We start from the raw sequence: 17,765 nt of genomic DNA on the forward strand, positions 1-17,765 counted from the left end.
AAAATGTTTAGCAACATCCTACCCAGCAGTTCACGGTGAGCTGAGGGAGCTGGGAAAACCAGGGAGGTTTTTATTATTTTCCTTCATCTGCGTTTGTATTGTTGGTTGGTTGGTTTTTCCGATAATAAAGCAATCAGAGCATCATATAGAATTAAATTAGGGACTTCCCTGGTGGTCCAGGGGCTAAGACTCTGCGCTCCCAGTGCAGGAGGCCTGGGTTCGATCCCTGGTCAAGGAACTAAATCCCACATGCTGAGACTAAGAGTTTGCATGCCGCAACTAAGGATCCTGCCTGCCCAGGCGCAGCCAAATAGATAAATATTTAAAATATAAATCAAAGTAAGTGCTCCATTGTTCATACCCCACCCTCCAGGGCAGACTTCCGTGTCTAGTTTTTGTCTCAACAGGGAGTTCACAGGACCTGGGGCCAGGGAGGGAACTCATCTGAAGAAGCCTGCCTTCCAAGTCTCCAGCCTGCATTTTGCTCATCCTCCTCAGGTTGGGTCCCTGCTATCCTCAGTAATCTCCTGCCCCATTTAAGTTAAAGCTTTTTCACCATTTCCCCCTCCTTCCTTATCAGTAGTTTGCAGATTCTCTCTATTTATACTACCCCTAAGTGTAACAATGGAGTGTTTATGTATTACTTTAGTGCTAACACAGCTGGTAGCTCAGCTGGTAAAGAATCTGCCTGCAATGCAGAAGACCTGGGTTCGATCCTTGGGTTGGTAAGATCTCCTGGAGAAGGAACTGGCTACCTACTCCAGTATTCTGGCCTGGAGAATTCAGTCCATGGGATCTCAAAGAGTTAGACACAACTGAGCGACTTTCACTTTAGCGTTGACAAAGTGTGTCCCTGACACATCTCATCTTTGAACAGCTCTTGAATGTGATGAAGGACCACCGATGGGTTTCTCTCTCTGTTCTGAAGTCTATGGGACTCAACACCAAAAGGGCGAGTATTAGAACCACCAAGAGAAAAAATGATCATTTCAAAGTTCTTGACTTGTTTGCATTATTTTCTCAGTTCTTTGGCTTCTGGATTTCTATTGAATCCATAATCTATGTCACACACATTAGCATCTTTTAAGGAGGTTGTTTGAAGAAGGAAATGGCAACCCACGCCAGTGTTCTTACCTGGGAAATCCCATGAACAAAGGAGCGTGGCAGGCTATAGTCCATGGGGTCGCAAAGAGTCAGATACGACTTAGCGACTAAACAACAACAACAACAACAACAACAAAGATGGTTGTCAGGTCACACAGGGTTGCTTGCATCTCCAGGGCAGGATCCTGTGCCCTACCCTCACCCCCATCCCTACCCCATGCCTGTATTGGGCCAAGCACATGTTAGGTTTGCAATCAACAACTCCACAAATACTAATAAACCTGCAGTGTCCAAAGTGTATTTTGAGGAAGGTTGTGTTGGATTTACTTGTTACTGCATGCTTTGGAGCAGGAATCTTGGATCATGAGACCCTTAGATCATGAGACCCTTGGGTTGTGACCCCCTTAGATCATGAGACTCTTGGGTCATGACACCCTTGCAGCTCTACTGGTTGGAAGGTGTCTTCTGTGGAGATTCCAGTGGGGCTCCCAGCTCAGCCTGTGGGCCACAAGAATCTTGAGACTTAGGGAGGCAAGGCCCCACATACTGCCAGCCTGCTTGCATGGGATTGGCTGAGAGGATGGCCCTTGCCCCTCTCTTTCCACCCTGGCCCTGCTCAATCTGCTTCCCAAACAGCATCCACAGGGCTGACTTTCCCCAGCTTCCTTTCTGTTGCCTGGGCAACATCTGAGACTCTAACCCTGGTCCCGGGGCCAGGCATGATGGCATGAATGGGAGGTGAGCTCTCTCAGCTCCCAGATGCCATTCGGGGACCCCAGAGCATCCCAGGCTCTCTTTTGGCCAACCCATTTGAAACTCCTCAGATGCTATATGGTTGCAATCCCCGAAGCTTTCTTGTGGCTTTGCTGGAGTCACATGAGGAAAATGGGGGAAGGGAGGGCAAAGCCACATCCACCTCATTGGGTCTACCCTGGGGCAGAGCTGCAGCTGGCATCCTTTCCTCTCATCCCCCCTCAGCCAGGCTGCTTCAGAGCTGCCGAGCCTTATAGAAATCTGTCTTAACCTCCAACCCCAGAAGCCAGAGGAAAGGGCGGCTCTCTGGGGCCTGTGCGCTGGAGAGGAGCATTAGTGTTGATGGGTTCCTTTTATTTGCACTGTATCACAGAGGCTATTTGAACACTGCCCATTTAGGCCTGCAACAGTGCTGGTTTATGGTTATATCCAAGAAAAATATGCACCCTGATAGATGTAGGTGTCTAATCCATCCATTGGCGAGAGCTTAGAAAAATATTTACCTTTTAACATCTGTGCTGCATTTTCCACTGTGCAAACACACATCTGCTTGATGGAATGTCTACGGAGTTTAGATGGGTTTAAAGCAAGTTTTCTTAGTAACTATATAGCTCTGTCTTGACACGGGCAGTCCTGGATTCATGGTTGGGAGGTTTTTCTCAGATCAACTAGTTGTTTGAAACAAATAGCTCTTGAGTTTAAAAAAGGAAAAGCTTCAGGCAATCCTAGTAATTGGATCTTTAATAACCCTTCACCTCTTAGCAAGCTATTTGGTGCAACAGTTTGAGAATTTTCAGCCTGATTCCACCACCATTGGGTTTCAGGCTAGGGGTAGGAGGGGTGTGTGACAAACCTTACACGCATGAAGGAAGGCCTTCACAGTAGTATTAAGGTTTGAAAACGGGACTTTGCTCATCCCTCCTTCCCCAGGCTCACCCTGGAGAAGCATGGACCTGGATAAGAATGTTCTGTCCTTTCAGATGGCGGAGCTGGGCCAAGGACACCAGGAACTGATTCTTCTCACACTTCTAAGGGTGGCAGGTTGAGTTCCAAGTGGTATGGGCCAAAGGGCAAGCTTGTCTGCACCTTCCCCCACCTTCTGGACAAGGATACCTTTGCTGCACAGTGTCCAGAATGTGAAGCTGGGGCAGGTAGAGGCTATTCCATGCGACTGGCCACTAACTGACTGCGTCTGCCTTGATCTCATCTTCGGCCAGCATGATGACACTGGACCACACATCTTCCCCTTGGTAACCTCTCTGACCTGCCCAGTCTTTGAGAAAACACCTTAAAAATATAATTTTATTTATTTGTGTTTTAAAATGTTTGTTTACTTGGCTGTGTCAGGTTTTCATTGTGGCTTAGTCATCAGGTGGAATGTGGGATCTTAGTTCTTCAAGCAGGGTTCAAACCTGCATCCCTTGCATTGGAAGGCAGATTCTTAACCACCAGACCACCAGGGAAGGTCCCTTTTTATTTATTTTTAAGTTTGGTTGTTCTGGGTCTTTGTTGCTGTGTGGGCTTTTCTGTAGTTGTAGCGAGTAGGGGCTACTCTCTAGTTGGGATAGGCAGGTTTCTCATTGTGGTGCCTTCTCTTGTTGCAGAGCGCACGCTCTAGCACACAGGGGCTTCAGGAGTTGGGGCACTTGGGCTCAGTAATTGCAGCTCCCAGGCTTTGGGACACAGGCTTGATAGTTGTGGCGCACTGGCTGAGCTGCTTCGTGGCATGTGGAATCTTTCCGGACCAGGGATGGAACCCACATCCCCTGCATTGGCAGGCGGATTCTTTACCACTGAGCACCCCAGGAAGCCCGAGAAAACACTTTTAAAGCTACATCTTATGCAAGCCAATTCAGGAAGAGACATTTCAGCCCTGTTTTTTTCCTTTTCAGCAATTTTCTTGACTAGAGTAAGGCCCATAAAGAATAGCATTATACATGCACGAGCATATCCAATATTGAAACTATTTTCCTTAACACTGAACATTCCTATTTCTATTTTCAGCCAAGTTCAATCAACAAATATTTACTCGATTCCTACGTGTCCAAGCGTAGGGAATAGTCACAAAGGGGAAAGAAATTTCTAGCTCTCAGTGAAGCACGTGAGGGCCCTCAGCCATGCCTTTTGCCGTAACACCCTCCATCCCTCCATGCAGAGAGGGTTTGTGGGATTGGTGACAGCTGCCTGAACTCCCCTCTCAAAACGATGCTGTTCATGCTGTAACGCTCCATCTTGCTGTTTTTCAATATAAAGAATATAGTGATGAAAAGCACATGTGGGCAGATTTATCTAGAAAATTCTCTGGGGTGGCCATAACCTGTGCTGGGGGTGATGCTTGAAATAAGGCGGCCTGTGAGCTTGAGGGGAGGGCAGCTTTAATTCTACTCCCCTGGGTCAGAGGGTGGACAGATTGCTCTGGGCTGCTGCTCCCCGCCGTCCTTCCTGCCTGCTTTCACCTCTCTCTCCTTTTTTGTTCCTCCTCTGCCTCCCCGCCTCCCACCCGCCTTCTCTCTCTTGGCCGCCCGGCAAGCTCTAAGTGCTAGGCCACTGAAGGACAGCATGGCGTGAGTGTGTGGGGCTGGGAGGGGAGGGAGAGAAAGCAGACAGCGATGCCAAATTAGCTTCTATTCCATTTCAACGCCGTGTCCTATTAAAATACGTTACCTCTTCGGCTGCTTGCTGGTCCCGCAAGGCAATCACATTCCTAATGAGTTTGTTAAAAAAGCCATTCAGTTCATCTTGGTTCTTATTGGGCAAAATCCGGGCCAGTGGGACCATTATGGATGGAAATGATACTTGAAAGAGAAAAACAAAAGTGGCATTGAAAAGAGGGTGAGAATAAACCGGGGCTATTAGATGCCTGTTGCCAGGAAGCAAGCCCTGGCCTTGAATTAGTCTTTTGAAGGCCTGTCTTCCCCTCTGAATTGCCACTGCTCAGAGCAGGGTTCTACCTCTGGACTCCTCACTCTTCCTTGCATGAAGTAAGCGCTCGATAAACGTCTTTACGATGGAAGTGGGGCTTCACTTGAGGGCCCACTTCCATCTGGCCCTCAAGCAGCCAGTCTCATGTTTATAAGTTAATTTCCCTAGACCTAGATAGGAGGGTCCAAGGTTTGTGTATTTCATCAGGAAAGAAGAGATTGCAGGCCATGTTTCAAGTCTTAGCAAGTGGTAGAAGCCGATCTCCTTTTTTAACTTTCTGGTCATTTGCATTTTTTGTTTTTTCCTTTGGATCATTTTCCCCAGAGCTGCCACTTATTCCCTCCTGGATGATAGCTTGAACCATGGGGGCCAAGCCTGTCCCTGGGGAGCGTGGCTCAGTTCAGATCCTCAGCAATCATGGAGGGTCTCCCGTGCACAGGCACACGCGGGAGTTGGGGGAAAGGACCCTTCTGATCCATACATGTCTCAACAGGCTCTGCCCATTTTCAAGAGCAGGGGCCTGCACCAAAATGACACAGCAGGGAGGGAGGGCTTGGAGTGGCAGCCACCATGGGAAGTGGACCCATGTGCCCTGCAGTGCACATGATGCCCTGTGGTTGATGGCAAGGGGAGCCAGTTCCCCTGGGGTATAGAGGGTGAGGGGTAACCCTCTGTGCTTTGACTGCCATAGCGACAACTGCTATACAGTATCAGTGCAGAGCAGATGGAGGTGACAGGGGCTTCCACAGAAATTGACTCAGAAATGGGAATGAAACTGACCAAGGAAGGAAATAGAATTTACCAGCCCAGCAGAATGGTTTGGACTTATGGCAATAATCAATAACCATAATAACAACACTGCAGTGCTTCCATAAAAGCAAGAAGACACTGGAATTGGCCAGAGGGTAAACACTCACTTCTAAAATAGAAATAAGATAAATGGACCGGTCTCCTTACCATTGGGTAATCTGCTAGTCACCCATCACTTGGTTTCTCGTTCACTATGTGTTGGACTTCAAGCAGAGTGGTGTTCTAAAGAGGGTTTTGCTGGAGGGGAGGAATATGTCCTAGAAAATGAAAGGTTTTAGGTTCCCGTCTTGGCTCTGCCTTTCCAGCCTCAGTTTTCTCATCTGTGAAGTGGGGAGGAGAATGCCTTCCTCACGGGGTGAAAACAGGCTCTAGCAGAGGCAGTGCAGCAGGCCTCTCAGCCCCGTGCACTGCGGCCGTGCTCGCTGCGGGGACGGTGAGCTGGGCCAGGCCTGCCTGTGTGGCTAAGTGGCCCCAGGTTGGTGCAGAGGAGCCTGTGCATCTCCAGGGAGACCAGGGCTCTGCAGGGCAGACTCCACAGGGTGACTCAGAGTCACCCCGAGTGCCCTTTTCCTGGTGTCTGGGGTGGAGCCCCGAAGCTACCCGAGGCCACTGGGGTGCCACGGGGTCTGCCCAACTTGCCCAGTTTACCCCGGTCGGCAGCAGCTGCCGACTGCTTTTTTTTTTTTTTTTTTTACTTTTTTTTACTTACAGAGTAAAACCAGGAGAGGTTTGGGGATAGAGGATGCAAAGAAGCGCCTGCAGTGCTCCACGAAGGGGTGCTCAGGAGCCTCCTGGGAGTCCACTTCGGTGCCGAAGGCGACACTGGCCACCACATCTGTGGTGTAGCAGCAGTAGGTCCTACAGGGGAGGGATCCATTTGTGTTCAGGAAGGAGGTGGCCACTGGCCTCCCCATCCACTTCCTCCCAGAGTGCACGACTCCACCATCTACCTGTTCAAAGTGGGGCTCCAGCAGATCTGGAGTGGGCTGGTAGGAGAGGAACCCTCCCCCCTACCACATCAGAGTGAGATCCTGGGAGGGTGACAGCAGAATTCAAGGGGAGTGTGTGTGTGTGTTCAGTCATTTCAGTCGTGTCTGACTCTGTGACCCCATGGACTGTAGCCCGCCAGGCTCCTCTGTCCATGGGATTCTCCAGGCAAGGATACTGGAGTGGGTGGCCATTCCCTTCTCCAGGGGATCTTCCCCACCCAGGGATCAAACCCAGGTCTCCTGAGGTTTCTGCATTGCAGACAGATTCTTTATCCACTGAGCCACCTGGGAAGCCCATTCAAGGGGAGACATAAATACGTAACAGGGAGCTGATCTAGACAAAGATGGGGTCATCCTGACAAAGTCAAATACCAAGAAATACACTTTACTTTTTCCTCCCCATGAAGGAGGGAAAACACTTGGCCCAGAGTCTATGTGCTTTACTCCAAAGCTGTGCAGAGCCCTTCCAAGGCCAGTGTCTAACGATTGACTGATGTAGATAGACCAAGTTGTGATTGATGAAATTATTAATAGCAAGCTGATTGTCTAGTCTTATTAACTCTGTCTCCCTCTTCCTCCTAATTGTTTTACAGTTTTCATCAGAGCAACAGATAAAAAAAAAAAAACCAGGGCCCCTTTACACTCAAATAAACACAAGACAAACTTTGGGAGCAGTTTCACGAACATATGTATATTATTACAGGAAACACACATTGCACTTTAGAAACAAACAGAAGGAAAAGTGTCTATCAGTAGCTCCAGAAAAATTAACCTCTTAGGCTCTAGGAAACCTGCCCCTCAAATGGCCATTTTAAGCTCTAAGAGAATAACCTTTTTTGGTTTTCTTTGTAGGGGTACTTAGGTTGCTTCTCAAAAGGCTAACAGCTGGGAATTCATATCCTTTGCTATTGAAAGGGTCTATTTTTGTGGCTTGACATAGGTACACCCTTAGTTCCTCTTCTTCATAAATTCTGTAACCACTTATCATTAAGGACTACCTGACATCTCCAGATGACGCATTTTATTTTGACCTCTTTTACTGAGAACGTCTCTACAATTGATTACACATTTCCCAGTGACAGCAAAAACAACAATGCGACTGCTGAATGTGATTTCATCTGATCCTAAACATGGAAGATGTAAAGGTTTTAAGAGTTATTAACTTTGCTTTTATGGCTGCTGGACCAACTGAGCACCCAACTCCCAGCTCATGCATGTCATGACCAGAGAGAATGTGGAGGAGAGAATTTTGTAAACAATATGGTAGAATGTAAATGCTGGTGATGATTATGTTATGATTTTATTAACATTGATAATGAGAGCGAGCTGGCTTCTGGCTGATCTGCTGTGTGACTCTTAATCTGATATAAACCATAATTTAGCAGAGGTCAATTAGGCAAAAAGCCAGACAATCAGTTGTTTAAACTGAGGCTCCACTGCTAAGTCATGACTTTCAGGCTAGGGGCGGAGGGGCACAGTTTTTCTTGAATTAAAACTGCATGGACTGCACCCCCCCAGACCCTGTCCTTTCTGCGCAGACATATCTTGCTCACTCCTGGGTCTACAGAGGTCAGAGGGCAAATCTCCCCCACAAAACACACCCACTCAGGGTTCCCTGCACAAGTCACAGCCCCTGGGGCTTTATTTGTATTTGCTTCACATTTTCCATGGGTTTCATTTCTTCTTCTTAGTCCACCCACACTTTTTGGAGCTTTTAAGCATTTCCATAGTTTGTTGGTCCCAAGGTAATTGTTCAGCAATTATGTAGAGTTGCAAGAAGCAGCCGTTTAAAAATATGATTTCTCATCTATAATATAGCCACACAGTGCCCTTACCTCTGGATGTCAAAAGCCTCCCCAGATTGTGCGTAACGCCCTAGGTGAGCCAGGAGCACTTCGCAGGCCTGGCTGATTAAAGGAGTCATCTGAGAACAGATAACAAAGGTGCAATTAGGACACCATGCAGGGAGCACACCTAAATTAGCAGCAAATGAAGAGGTTATGTATGGTGCTTCCTGGGAAAATGGTTATCATTTTGATGTAACTTTAGGGTAACTGAGAATAAGATATAAAATTCACGAATATTGTAAAATACAATCGCTGTAAATGCCTATTTTAGCTCAATCTGTTTTTTTTTAAAAAGCAAAAAGGAGAAAGGATTTAGAGTAAATACTGTGAAATAATTATAAAAATGATCATTACATGCTTAGAAATGAGAATCAGCACTGAGTTTTCTGACATTTGGTTAGCATTAGAGAGTAAATAGACCACAATCCGTATGTACTAACTCGGGAATTAGCCCAAATCCATGTTTGCTTGATTCCAATTATACTTTAGATCTTCCACTAGAATGTAGAATCTCAGTCCTGAGAGGAACCTAAGGTTCATCCCTTTCTACTGCTTATTCAATACAAAAATCATTTTTAGAGCATGTGAATGGATGGTTATTCATTTCTGCTTAAGCTGTTTAAAAACTTCGAATATAGGGAACCCTCAATTTCAAGAGGCCTTTGATATCCAGGACTACTGCTGAATTTCTCTCTTGTTTTTTCGGCTGTGCTAGGTCTTTGTTGTGGTGCACAGGCTTTCTCCAGTTGCAGCACATGGGCATAGTTGCCTTGCAGCATGTGGGGTCTTGGTTCCCAGACTAGGAACCCAACCCACCGTCCCCTCCATTGGAAGGCGGATTCTCAGCTGCTGGACTGCCAGGGAAGTCCCCTGAATTTCTTTTTTGAATACTAAAATATCTTTCTTATGGAAAATACCTAACATACACACAGAAAGAATGGTAGGGATTATGAACTTTCATGTCACTATGATCTGGCTTCAACAAATTTAGTTCTCATTTTGGCTGCCCACCACATTGACCCTAAAAGTCTGACTTCAGTGAGTGGAATTCTTTGTGGAACCCAATGGACACCCACATGACCTTTTATTTTCTCCTGTATTTCTGAAAAGCCAAGTTGGAAACATCAGAGGGAATCCTTTGAACCAGGTCACAATCAGGACTGACACCATAGCTAAAACAACATGCTGTGGTCTAGTGTTTTGAGTATTTCTTATGGAAAACTTCCTTTGAAATGTTGCTTATGTTTAGATTTTACATTTTTGACACTAAAATATTCACTTTCTGAGATCAGGGGAGATTTTTGTCTGTTTGTTCATTTTTGTATCCTCAGCACTTAGAACAGCACTTGGTACATAGTAATTCGTTGAATGAATGAATGAGTTTTAATGATTATATAAAACCACTGTTCAGTTAAGGCTTGAGGCACTGGGAAAGGTTGTAAAATGTTAATCTATTTGTTAGAAGGTATATTGTTGTACTGAGGCAGAATCTGACTCCCTCTAACAACCCCTGGCTGGTTTCATTTCTTTCTTCTTTCATGTGTGTGTGTACATAGTCGTGTCTGACTCTTTGTTACCCCATGGACTATAGCCCATCTTAAAGAGATGGGAATACCAGACCACATGACCTGTCTCCTGAGAAATCTGTATGCATGTCAAGAAGCAACAGTTAGAACTGGACATGGAACAACAGACTAGTTCCAAATCAGGAAAGGAGTATGTCAAGGCTGTATATTGTCACCCTGCTTATTTAACTTATATGCAGAATACATCATGTGAAATGCTGGGCTGGATGAAACACAAATTGGAATCAAGATTTCTGGGAGAAATATCAATAACCTCAGATATGCAGATGATACCACCCTTATGGCAGAAAGCGAAGAGGAACCAAAGAGCCTCTTGATGAAAGTGAAAGAGGAGAGTGAAAAAGTTGGCTTAAAAGTCAACATTTAGAAAACTAAGATCATGGCATCTGGTCCCATCACTTCATGGCAAATAGATGGGGAAACAATGGAGACAGTGAGAAACATTATTTTCTTGGGCTCCAAAATCACTGCAGATGGTGACCACAGCCATGAAATTAGAAGACACTTGCTCCTTGGAAGAAAAGTTATGACCAACCTAGAAAGCATATTAAAAAGCAGAAACATTACTTTGCCAACAAAGATACATCTATTCAAAGTTATGGTTTTTCCAGTAGTCATGTGTGGATGTGAGAGTTGGACCACAAAGAAAGCTGAGCACTGAAGAATTGATGCTTTTGAACTGTGATGTTGGAGAAGACTCTTGAGAGTCCCTTGGACTGCAAGGAGATCCAACCAGTCCATCCTAAAGAAAATCAGTCCTGAATATTCATTGGAAGGACTGATGTTGAAGCTGAAACTCCAATACTTTGGCTGCCTTATGCAAAGAATTGACTGACTGGAAAAGACCCTGATGCTGGAAAAGATTGAGGGCAGAAGGAGAAGGGGATGAGAAAGGATGAGATGGTTGTATGGCATCACCGACTGAATGGACATGAGTTTGAGCAAGCTCCGAGAATTGGTGATGGACAGGGAAGCCTGGCATGCTGCAGTCCAGGGGGTCACAAAGAATCAGACACGACTGAGTGACTGAACTTGAACTTGGACTATCGCCCATCAGCTCCTCTGTCCATGGGATTTTCCCAGCAAGAATACTGGAGTGGGTTGCCATTTCCTCCTCAGGGGGATCTTCCCAACCCAGGGGTCAATCCTGCGTCTCCTGCGTTGGTAGGTGGATTCTTTACCAGTGAGCCACCTGGATGCTTCAGATACCTGGACAGCAAGTTTTGACCCTCACCCCTCAGCATCTGCTGGACCATCATTCCCTAGTGCTTCAGCTACTCTGGGCACCACATAGTTTGCCTACACTCTTCACTCTTACTTCTCTCTCTCTCTTTTAATCAGCATCACTCCTGAAAGGCTTCCCTGGTAGCTCAGATGGTAAAGCGTCTGCCTACAATGCGGGAGACCTGGCTTCAATCCCTGGGTCAGGAAGATCCTCTGGAGAAGGAAATGGCAACCCACTCCAGTATTCTTGCCTGGAAGATCCCATGGACTGAGGATCCTGGTAGGCTACAGTCCATGGGGCCGCAAAGAGTTGGACACCACTGAGCGACTTCACTTCACTCCTGAAAGGCAGTCCTATAAATGGAGCAGCACCTCAGGTGCAGTCCCGTAAGTCATGAAGAGATCACTTCCCTGCATGTCAGTTGCAAAGCCAGGTATGTGTTGACTGAAGATACATAACACAGGCAAATACTGAGGTTCAGGTCAACGAAAACCACAAATTTTCTTTCCATGAGTCATCATCAGGTGCAGTTGGTTTTTTGACGCTTGTGTCCATTCATTAGAAAGGCTTTACATTTACCTAACATGTACCTCTGTAGAAAGTTGTCCTGCCATCTGTTCTGAGCAGAGCCATTTCTTCCCTGCCCTGAGACAGTCAGGTGATTGGAGAGGCCTGGTAGGGGGCCAGCCTGGGTTGCTGCTGCCCAAGGTTGGAGCGGCACACGGTCTTGTTGGACCCCTCCTTCCCGTAACTTCCTCCAAGCCAGCCCTACATGGTCTGGGGTGTAATGAAAGTGCTGTGTCCCCAGGGGCCTCCCTACTGTCCGTGGGGGATAGTCAGAGAAGCAGAAGGGCACCTCTGTTGAGTGAGAGTGAGCGAGCTGGTCTGAGCTCAGGATTGCATGGGTTCCTCAGTGCAGGAACCTGTGGGCAGCCAGGCAACAGGTCAAGGAGTATATATTTAAAGCACAACACACCTACACACCCAGTGGAGAGATGGCAGAGTATCCGAGACCCTTCCTGTGTTCCCTACTGCAGAGACTCTTGGAGGGAGCATTTGTAGAGGAAAGCTAGGGAAGAATTTTCTGCTCATCGAGCCATAAGGGTTTAGAGTGCTGGTTGATTGTACTAGGCATGGGTGGACCAGGGGTGTACTCACGCATTCAAAACTCATCTCCTGTATCCTTGGCTATTCCTTCTTTGTTCCATTTGAAGGTTGGTCAGTGTGCCTTGTAAGCCTTTGGTTTGTCACTGTATACGCAGGATCAGACACAGAGCTATGGCCCTCTACTTTCAGCAGCCATGGAATTGGTCAGTATCACTGTTTCCAGCTCTTTGGCCAACTGTGCATGAACCTAAATAAAGGTTCTGTCAGGCACCATCTTATCACTGTTAGCATAGAAAGACTTTGTCAAGTGACTTGCCAAAACAGAAATGTAATTTATCTCATCTATCTATCCTGAAGTCCACTAAACAAAAGGAAAAAAAAAGAGAGACAGTGAGAGAGAAAGAAAGAAAGGGAGAAAAGAAATGAGGATGACTATTCTGAATTACTATCTTGGTAATTATGAGCGGACTCTTACAACTACTGCATTCTTTTCTAAATTTTCACAAACCATCAATTTAATAATCCATTAGTACAAAAGTATGGGCCAAGGGGTCACTTCTAATAGCCTCTAGGCTGTTACTCTCAGTAAATCTCAGACTCACTTAATGATGGAGAACTCAATACTGTCTAAGCCACATTCCTATGACTGGCTCACTGACCACCTTTCCTTCCATTATTTTAATAAAATTAGTAGTTCAAGTGAACTGTGCTTTAATATAAATTCTTATGCCAAAATATCTTTTCGATTTATTTCAGAGGAATAGTAACATGGTAAAAAGAAAAATGCCATTTGAAAGGAAGTCTCTTTAGATATCAAGCTAGAAGCTTCCTTAATGCAACAAAACAGGGACGCAACTTGAAATTTGATCTACATGCAACTCTTCAGAAGCGTGTCCTGTGTATAAAGAAGGGTCTCCCCTTGTTGACCCCAGTCGTATGCCTGGACGGTGCAAAATGGGGGCTGGACCGGCTGCCTACCCTCGGTTCTTCTGTCTGCTCATGATTAGAATGCTTTGTTGTCAGCTGGCGTGATTGTAATTTCTACCATACTCTGCCTGCTGTCTGTCGAACTGAATGGATAATGACATTTTTATTTAGGTTAATGTGATATGAGATGGGGCATGTAATACGAAAAATGTTTTAAAAAACAGTGCGGAGAAAATATTATAAGACAGTGGAGCATAATCTGTCTGTTCGCCAATAGCCATCATTTCAGGTTTTCTTCCTTGCCTGTACCCGAGCAGTTATGGAATATTTACTCTTACACGAGTTGCATACAAACAAAAGCTCTCTTTGCTGGGCTTGCAATCATCTTTATACAATCCACAAACCCCACAGTTCTTTCCCTAGATTTGCAGACAAGCAGGCCTAGGTGGCTTGTGCAAACACACAGGCACAGATGAACATACAATGCTATCATCTCACAGATCTGAACAAAAGACTCTCATTTGGTTGTTCTGTTTCATCTTCTTTGTAGGATAATGAATGCTTCCTATTTTTGTTTATCTCACATTTCTTCATAAAGCATACATGTTATATTTACAATCAGATAAAATATTAATGTTATTAATTTTTTAAAGAATGATTTGGGGGGAAGGGTTATCGTCCAGCAGCCAAGCCTGGGGGAAAATTTCCCATTCTCCTTCTCTCACCTCTCACATTGGCTATCTTTATTATAAGGTGATGCTGAGTATATGGCTGCTTAGCTTACTAGTCATCAAGGGCAAAGCACCATCATCAGTCTGGGAAGGAAATTCCACAAGGAAGGAAGTCCTTACTCATCTGGCGTTTACAGCATTATTCAATTGCCCAGTGAAAAACAAATGGTATCTTTATGGACTGAGTCTGAGGAATTGTGATTCAAGGTGTAGACAGAGCACAATAGAGTTAATTCCAAGAGGTAGAGAGGTCTTCTTGAGGCTAAGACTCTGAAGTTGTTAAATACACTTGACCTGGGGAGAGAAAACACTCAAAACCAATGAATAGGTTTCCTCTCCTTGGCCCTTTCTAGTTGTGTGACCTTGGGCAAATCATTTAACCTTAGTCAGTCTATTTAGTCATCTGCAAAATGGGAATAATGATATTTATGTTGAAAATTTGTGTCAAAGATTAAGAACAAATGTGTAAAAGGTTTTGAATACCCCAAGTGTCTTCCTCTGGAACAGTCCTATGCTCCCAGACTGTTTGGATGCCTGGCATCTCTTATTCCTCCCAGACAAGTCCTGTTGGAGTCACCTGTTCTTCCCTCACCAAGTTAACATCACTTCCGTTCTGGCATCTGTTCCTTCATTTTTATCTCTCCAGTGATCACTCTAATTCAGGCTTTGCTACTCATCACTTGAAACAGAGCTGACATCTGCTTCTTGAAAACAAAGACTCTATCTTAAGCATCTTTATATTAATAGTCCTAATGCCTTGTATTGGAGGAGGGCATGGCAACCCACTCCAGAATTCTTGCCTGGAGAATCCCAAGGACAGAGGAGCCTGGTGGGCTACAGTCCACGGGGTCGCAGAGGGTCGGACATGACTGAGCAACTAGGCGCGCAATGCCTTGTATAGTGCCTGGCATATAGGTATACTAAGAAAGCAATTTTTGAAAATGCCTCATGTCTTTTCACTTTCCAGTCTATCCTATATTCAGTCACCAGCTGGGTCTTCTGAAAATACTTGTCATCTGAGCAACGTATTGCTAAGATTCTGTGGAGATTCCCATTGATTGAAGGGCATAGGACAAGTTTCCTATTTTCCAAAGCCTGTTAAGAACTGAACACTGCCAATAACCAGGTGAATAAGCTTGGAAACAGATTTCCCCCTGGTCAAAACTTCAGATGAGATCATAGCCCAGGACCAACAATTTGACTACTTGACCTTGATGCAGAGGTACCCAGCTAAGCCATGCAGATTCCTGACTCACAGAATCAATGAACTACTAAAAGCTTGTTGTTTTAAACTAAGTTTGGGGGTAATTTGTCACACAGCAAGAGATAACTGACACACTTACATTGTCACCCTCTTCTAACCCTAACCCTCTTCTGGCAACTAGTGCATGTTGTCATGTATGATTGAGGGTTTCAGTATTTGCTCTGTTAGAAAGGAGTGCAGGGCAACACATTCAGTGGATTCTCTAGAACATGATGCCAATGTTCCTAAGGGCTTTAACATAGAAGCGATGTCAGAAACATTAATAGATTGAGGTGTTCTTCCTGTTGTAGCAAGGATATAGTGCAGTTTGCTGGGAGCTAGCCCTGCATGAAAGAGCTGAGACCCATGCTGGTTCTATCTCTTACTGTGGACAAGTCCTTTGACTCTCTCTGCAGTTGAGTCCTCACTCCCAAGTGAGGAGCCAATTGCAATAAGCTGCAAAGTCCCTTTCCATGGACATTCTTGGATTCCAAGGTCACTAAACAGCAGCTGGGACAGTTGCTCAGGGACCATGGAAAGAGCAGGCAGCTTCCTAGTGGGGCCAAACAAAGTCTCCAACAGTGACATCCCTAAGAAGGCCTTTTGGCGTCTCTTTGATGCACTGACTTCAGAAATACATAAAGATCTAAAAGGAAGAACCTGGTTATATTTATGCTCAATAATTCAATAAAAGTGAGAGTCAGAATTCTAGGTCCACTGACTCCTGGCTTGTTGCCTTTCCTTCCAAAGTCAGCATCCACATTTCTTTTGCTCCTCTGTTAATTAACTTCTAGGTTATAATTTTGCTCAGTGCAGCTCTGATGCCATGAACTTGAAAAGCTGACAAACACACACCATGAAGGCTGTTGAGTTCCTGGAAATTTGGTGAAAGGAGTAGGTCTGAATGCTAAGGAAGACACAATTCCTGAGCAGAGGGAGGCAAGGAGAGGGTCCCTCCTGTGTCAACTGAGATGTCCTCCACATAGATGGTGTGTAGGCTAGGGGACACATGTGTCCACCCACAAAGAGGGATGAAGAGAAGAGCCTGAGCAGAGGACACCCCTCAGATCAAACATGCCTCTGGGAGTCTCTTGCCTGGGGGCCACGGCAGAGTGGGGACTCTAGACTGTGGCCTTGCAGTTCTCCTCCTCCACCCCAGGGTCCAGGGTGGCGTCTTGGAGGTTAAACAGCTGAGGAGGAAACACTTTTTCCTCACTCCCCTGCTTTCAATGATTTAATAGCTCCTCACTCTCCAGTGAAGTTCACACCAAGCCTTGCCCTGGCACAGAACAGCCGCAGTCATGCCTCACCCCTCCTTCCAGTCTCCCCTCACTAATCCCTTACACGGACTTTGTGTTCCAGCCCATTTGTACTCCCCCAGTCCCTGAAGACACCCTGTACTTTCTGTCTAGATGTCTTTGTTCCTGCCTCTCACTCCACCTGCCATGCACCTTCTCCTTCCGTCAAAACTCAGTTAAGAGAATCAAGGCCCAGTTGCAATGCTGCTCACCCCCAGCCCTCCTAAAGAGGTTTCTGGTGCTCAAGAGAAGACGTGAGCTCTGTCACAATCTGTAATAATGTAGGAATTTCTGCACCTGCTATATGATAAACCCCTTAGGGGCAGGAGCTGATAAATATTGGTTGAATTGTATGAATTCAATGTTTCCTTCTGTGTGGCATTCTTAGACCCCTTTGTAATGCTGTTTGGGAACGGATATCAGAAGGGGGATTTCCTGAATAAATAAGGGTCAGCTAAGAGGGACGGGGGATGGTACTTAAACGTATTGTTGGATAATGGAAAAAGTAATATGTTAAGAGCACTGTAAACTGGTGACTAACAAATGTAAAATTAACAGCAGTTAACGAAACTTATGGCCTCCTTCTGCCACCCAGATAATTAAAAACATCCATGACTTATCTTACGCAAAATTTCCTGCTGATAAGTATTAGCTGTAGCCATCTAGGTGAATAATCAAGTGTCATTTCTAACAAGTCAGTGGCTCCTGTCAAGAGTTGTGACCAATTAGAACTCACCCTGATGAGGAGGTGGCTGCTGGTGTTGCCAAGCAACAGGCAAACTGGGAGGCACATTTAGATGCTCTTTTAGATTTAACCAGCGGCAAGTCAGAGTGCCATGATGATGCCGGCAAGGGAAAACCAAATTAGAACCCAGGATGGGGTGCCTGTGATGAGGAGTGTGTTTTCTTTTGAATGCAAATGGAAAAGGAACATGTTTAACCAGAATTTAAACAGTCCATCATTATACCGATTTTAATTAGGAGATTAGGTGTCAGTGGAATAAACTGTGTGGCAAGATAATGGTCTCTTGCTGCTAGATAAATACCTAGACCTTCTGGAAAATGGGCAATTGGTCAGGCAGGGACCATGTATTTTTGGACTGTGAAGTATTTATTACCCCAGCCACACTTGGTTATAATGACTTTCATGTTTATTGTCTGGAAGGATTAAGGAATAAAAGCAAATATTAAAAATAGGCTTCTGGAGGCTGATGCAGCCCAGA

General features: G+C 45.4%; 1 protein-coding gene across 4 annotated transcripts in view; it reads right to left on the bottom strand.

Moving 5' to 3' along the window:
- TBXAS1 (thromboxane A synthase 1) overlaps nt 1-17,765 on the bottom strand; it is a 163,503-nt gene that overhangs the window by 54,633 nt on the left and 91,105 nt on the right. For all 4 annotated transcript variants that reach the window (XM_070464989.1, XM_070464998.1, XM_020899413.2 and 1 more), the window contains 3 exons: nt 8,414-8,502; nt 6,299-6,447; nt 4,522-4,652 (listed from right to left, as the gene is read on the bottom strand). In XM_070464989.1, the coding sequence (XP_070321090.1) occupies nt 4,522-4,652; nt 6,299-6,447; nt 8,414-8,502 (369 nt within the window). The remainder of the gene's footprint in view (nt 1-4,521; nt 4,653-6,298; nt 6,448-8,413; nt 8,503-17,765) is intronic.

The sequence above is a fragment of the Odocoileus virginianus genome, chromosome 1, assembly GCF_023699985.2.
Source record: "Odocoileus virginianus isolate 20LAN1187 ecotype Illinois chromosome 1, Ovbor_1.2, whole genome shotgun sequence".
NCBI classification, from domain to species: domain Eukaryota; kingdom Metazoa; phylum Chordata; class Mammalia; order Artiodactyla; family Cervidae; genus Odocoileus; species Odocoileus virginianus.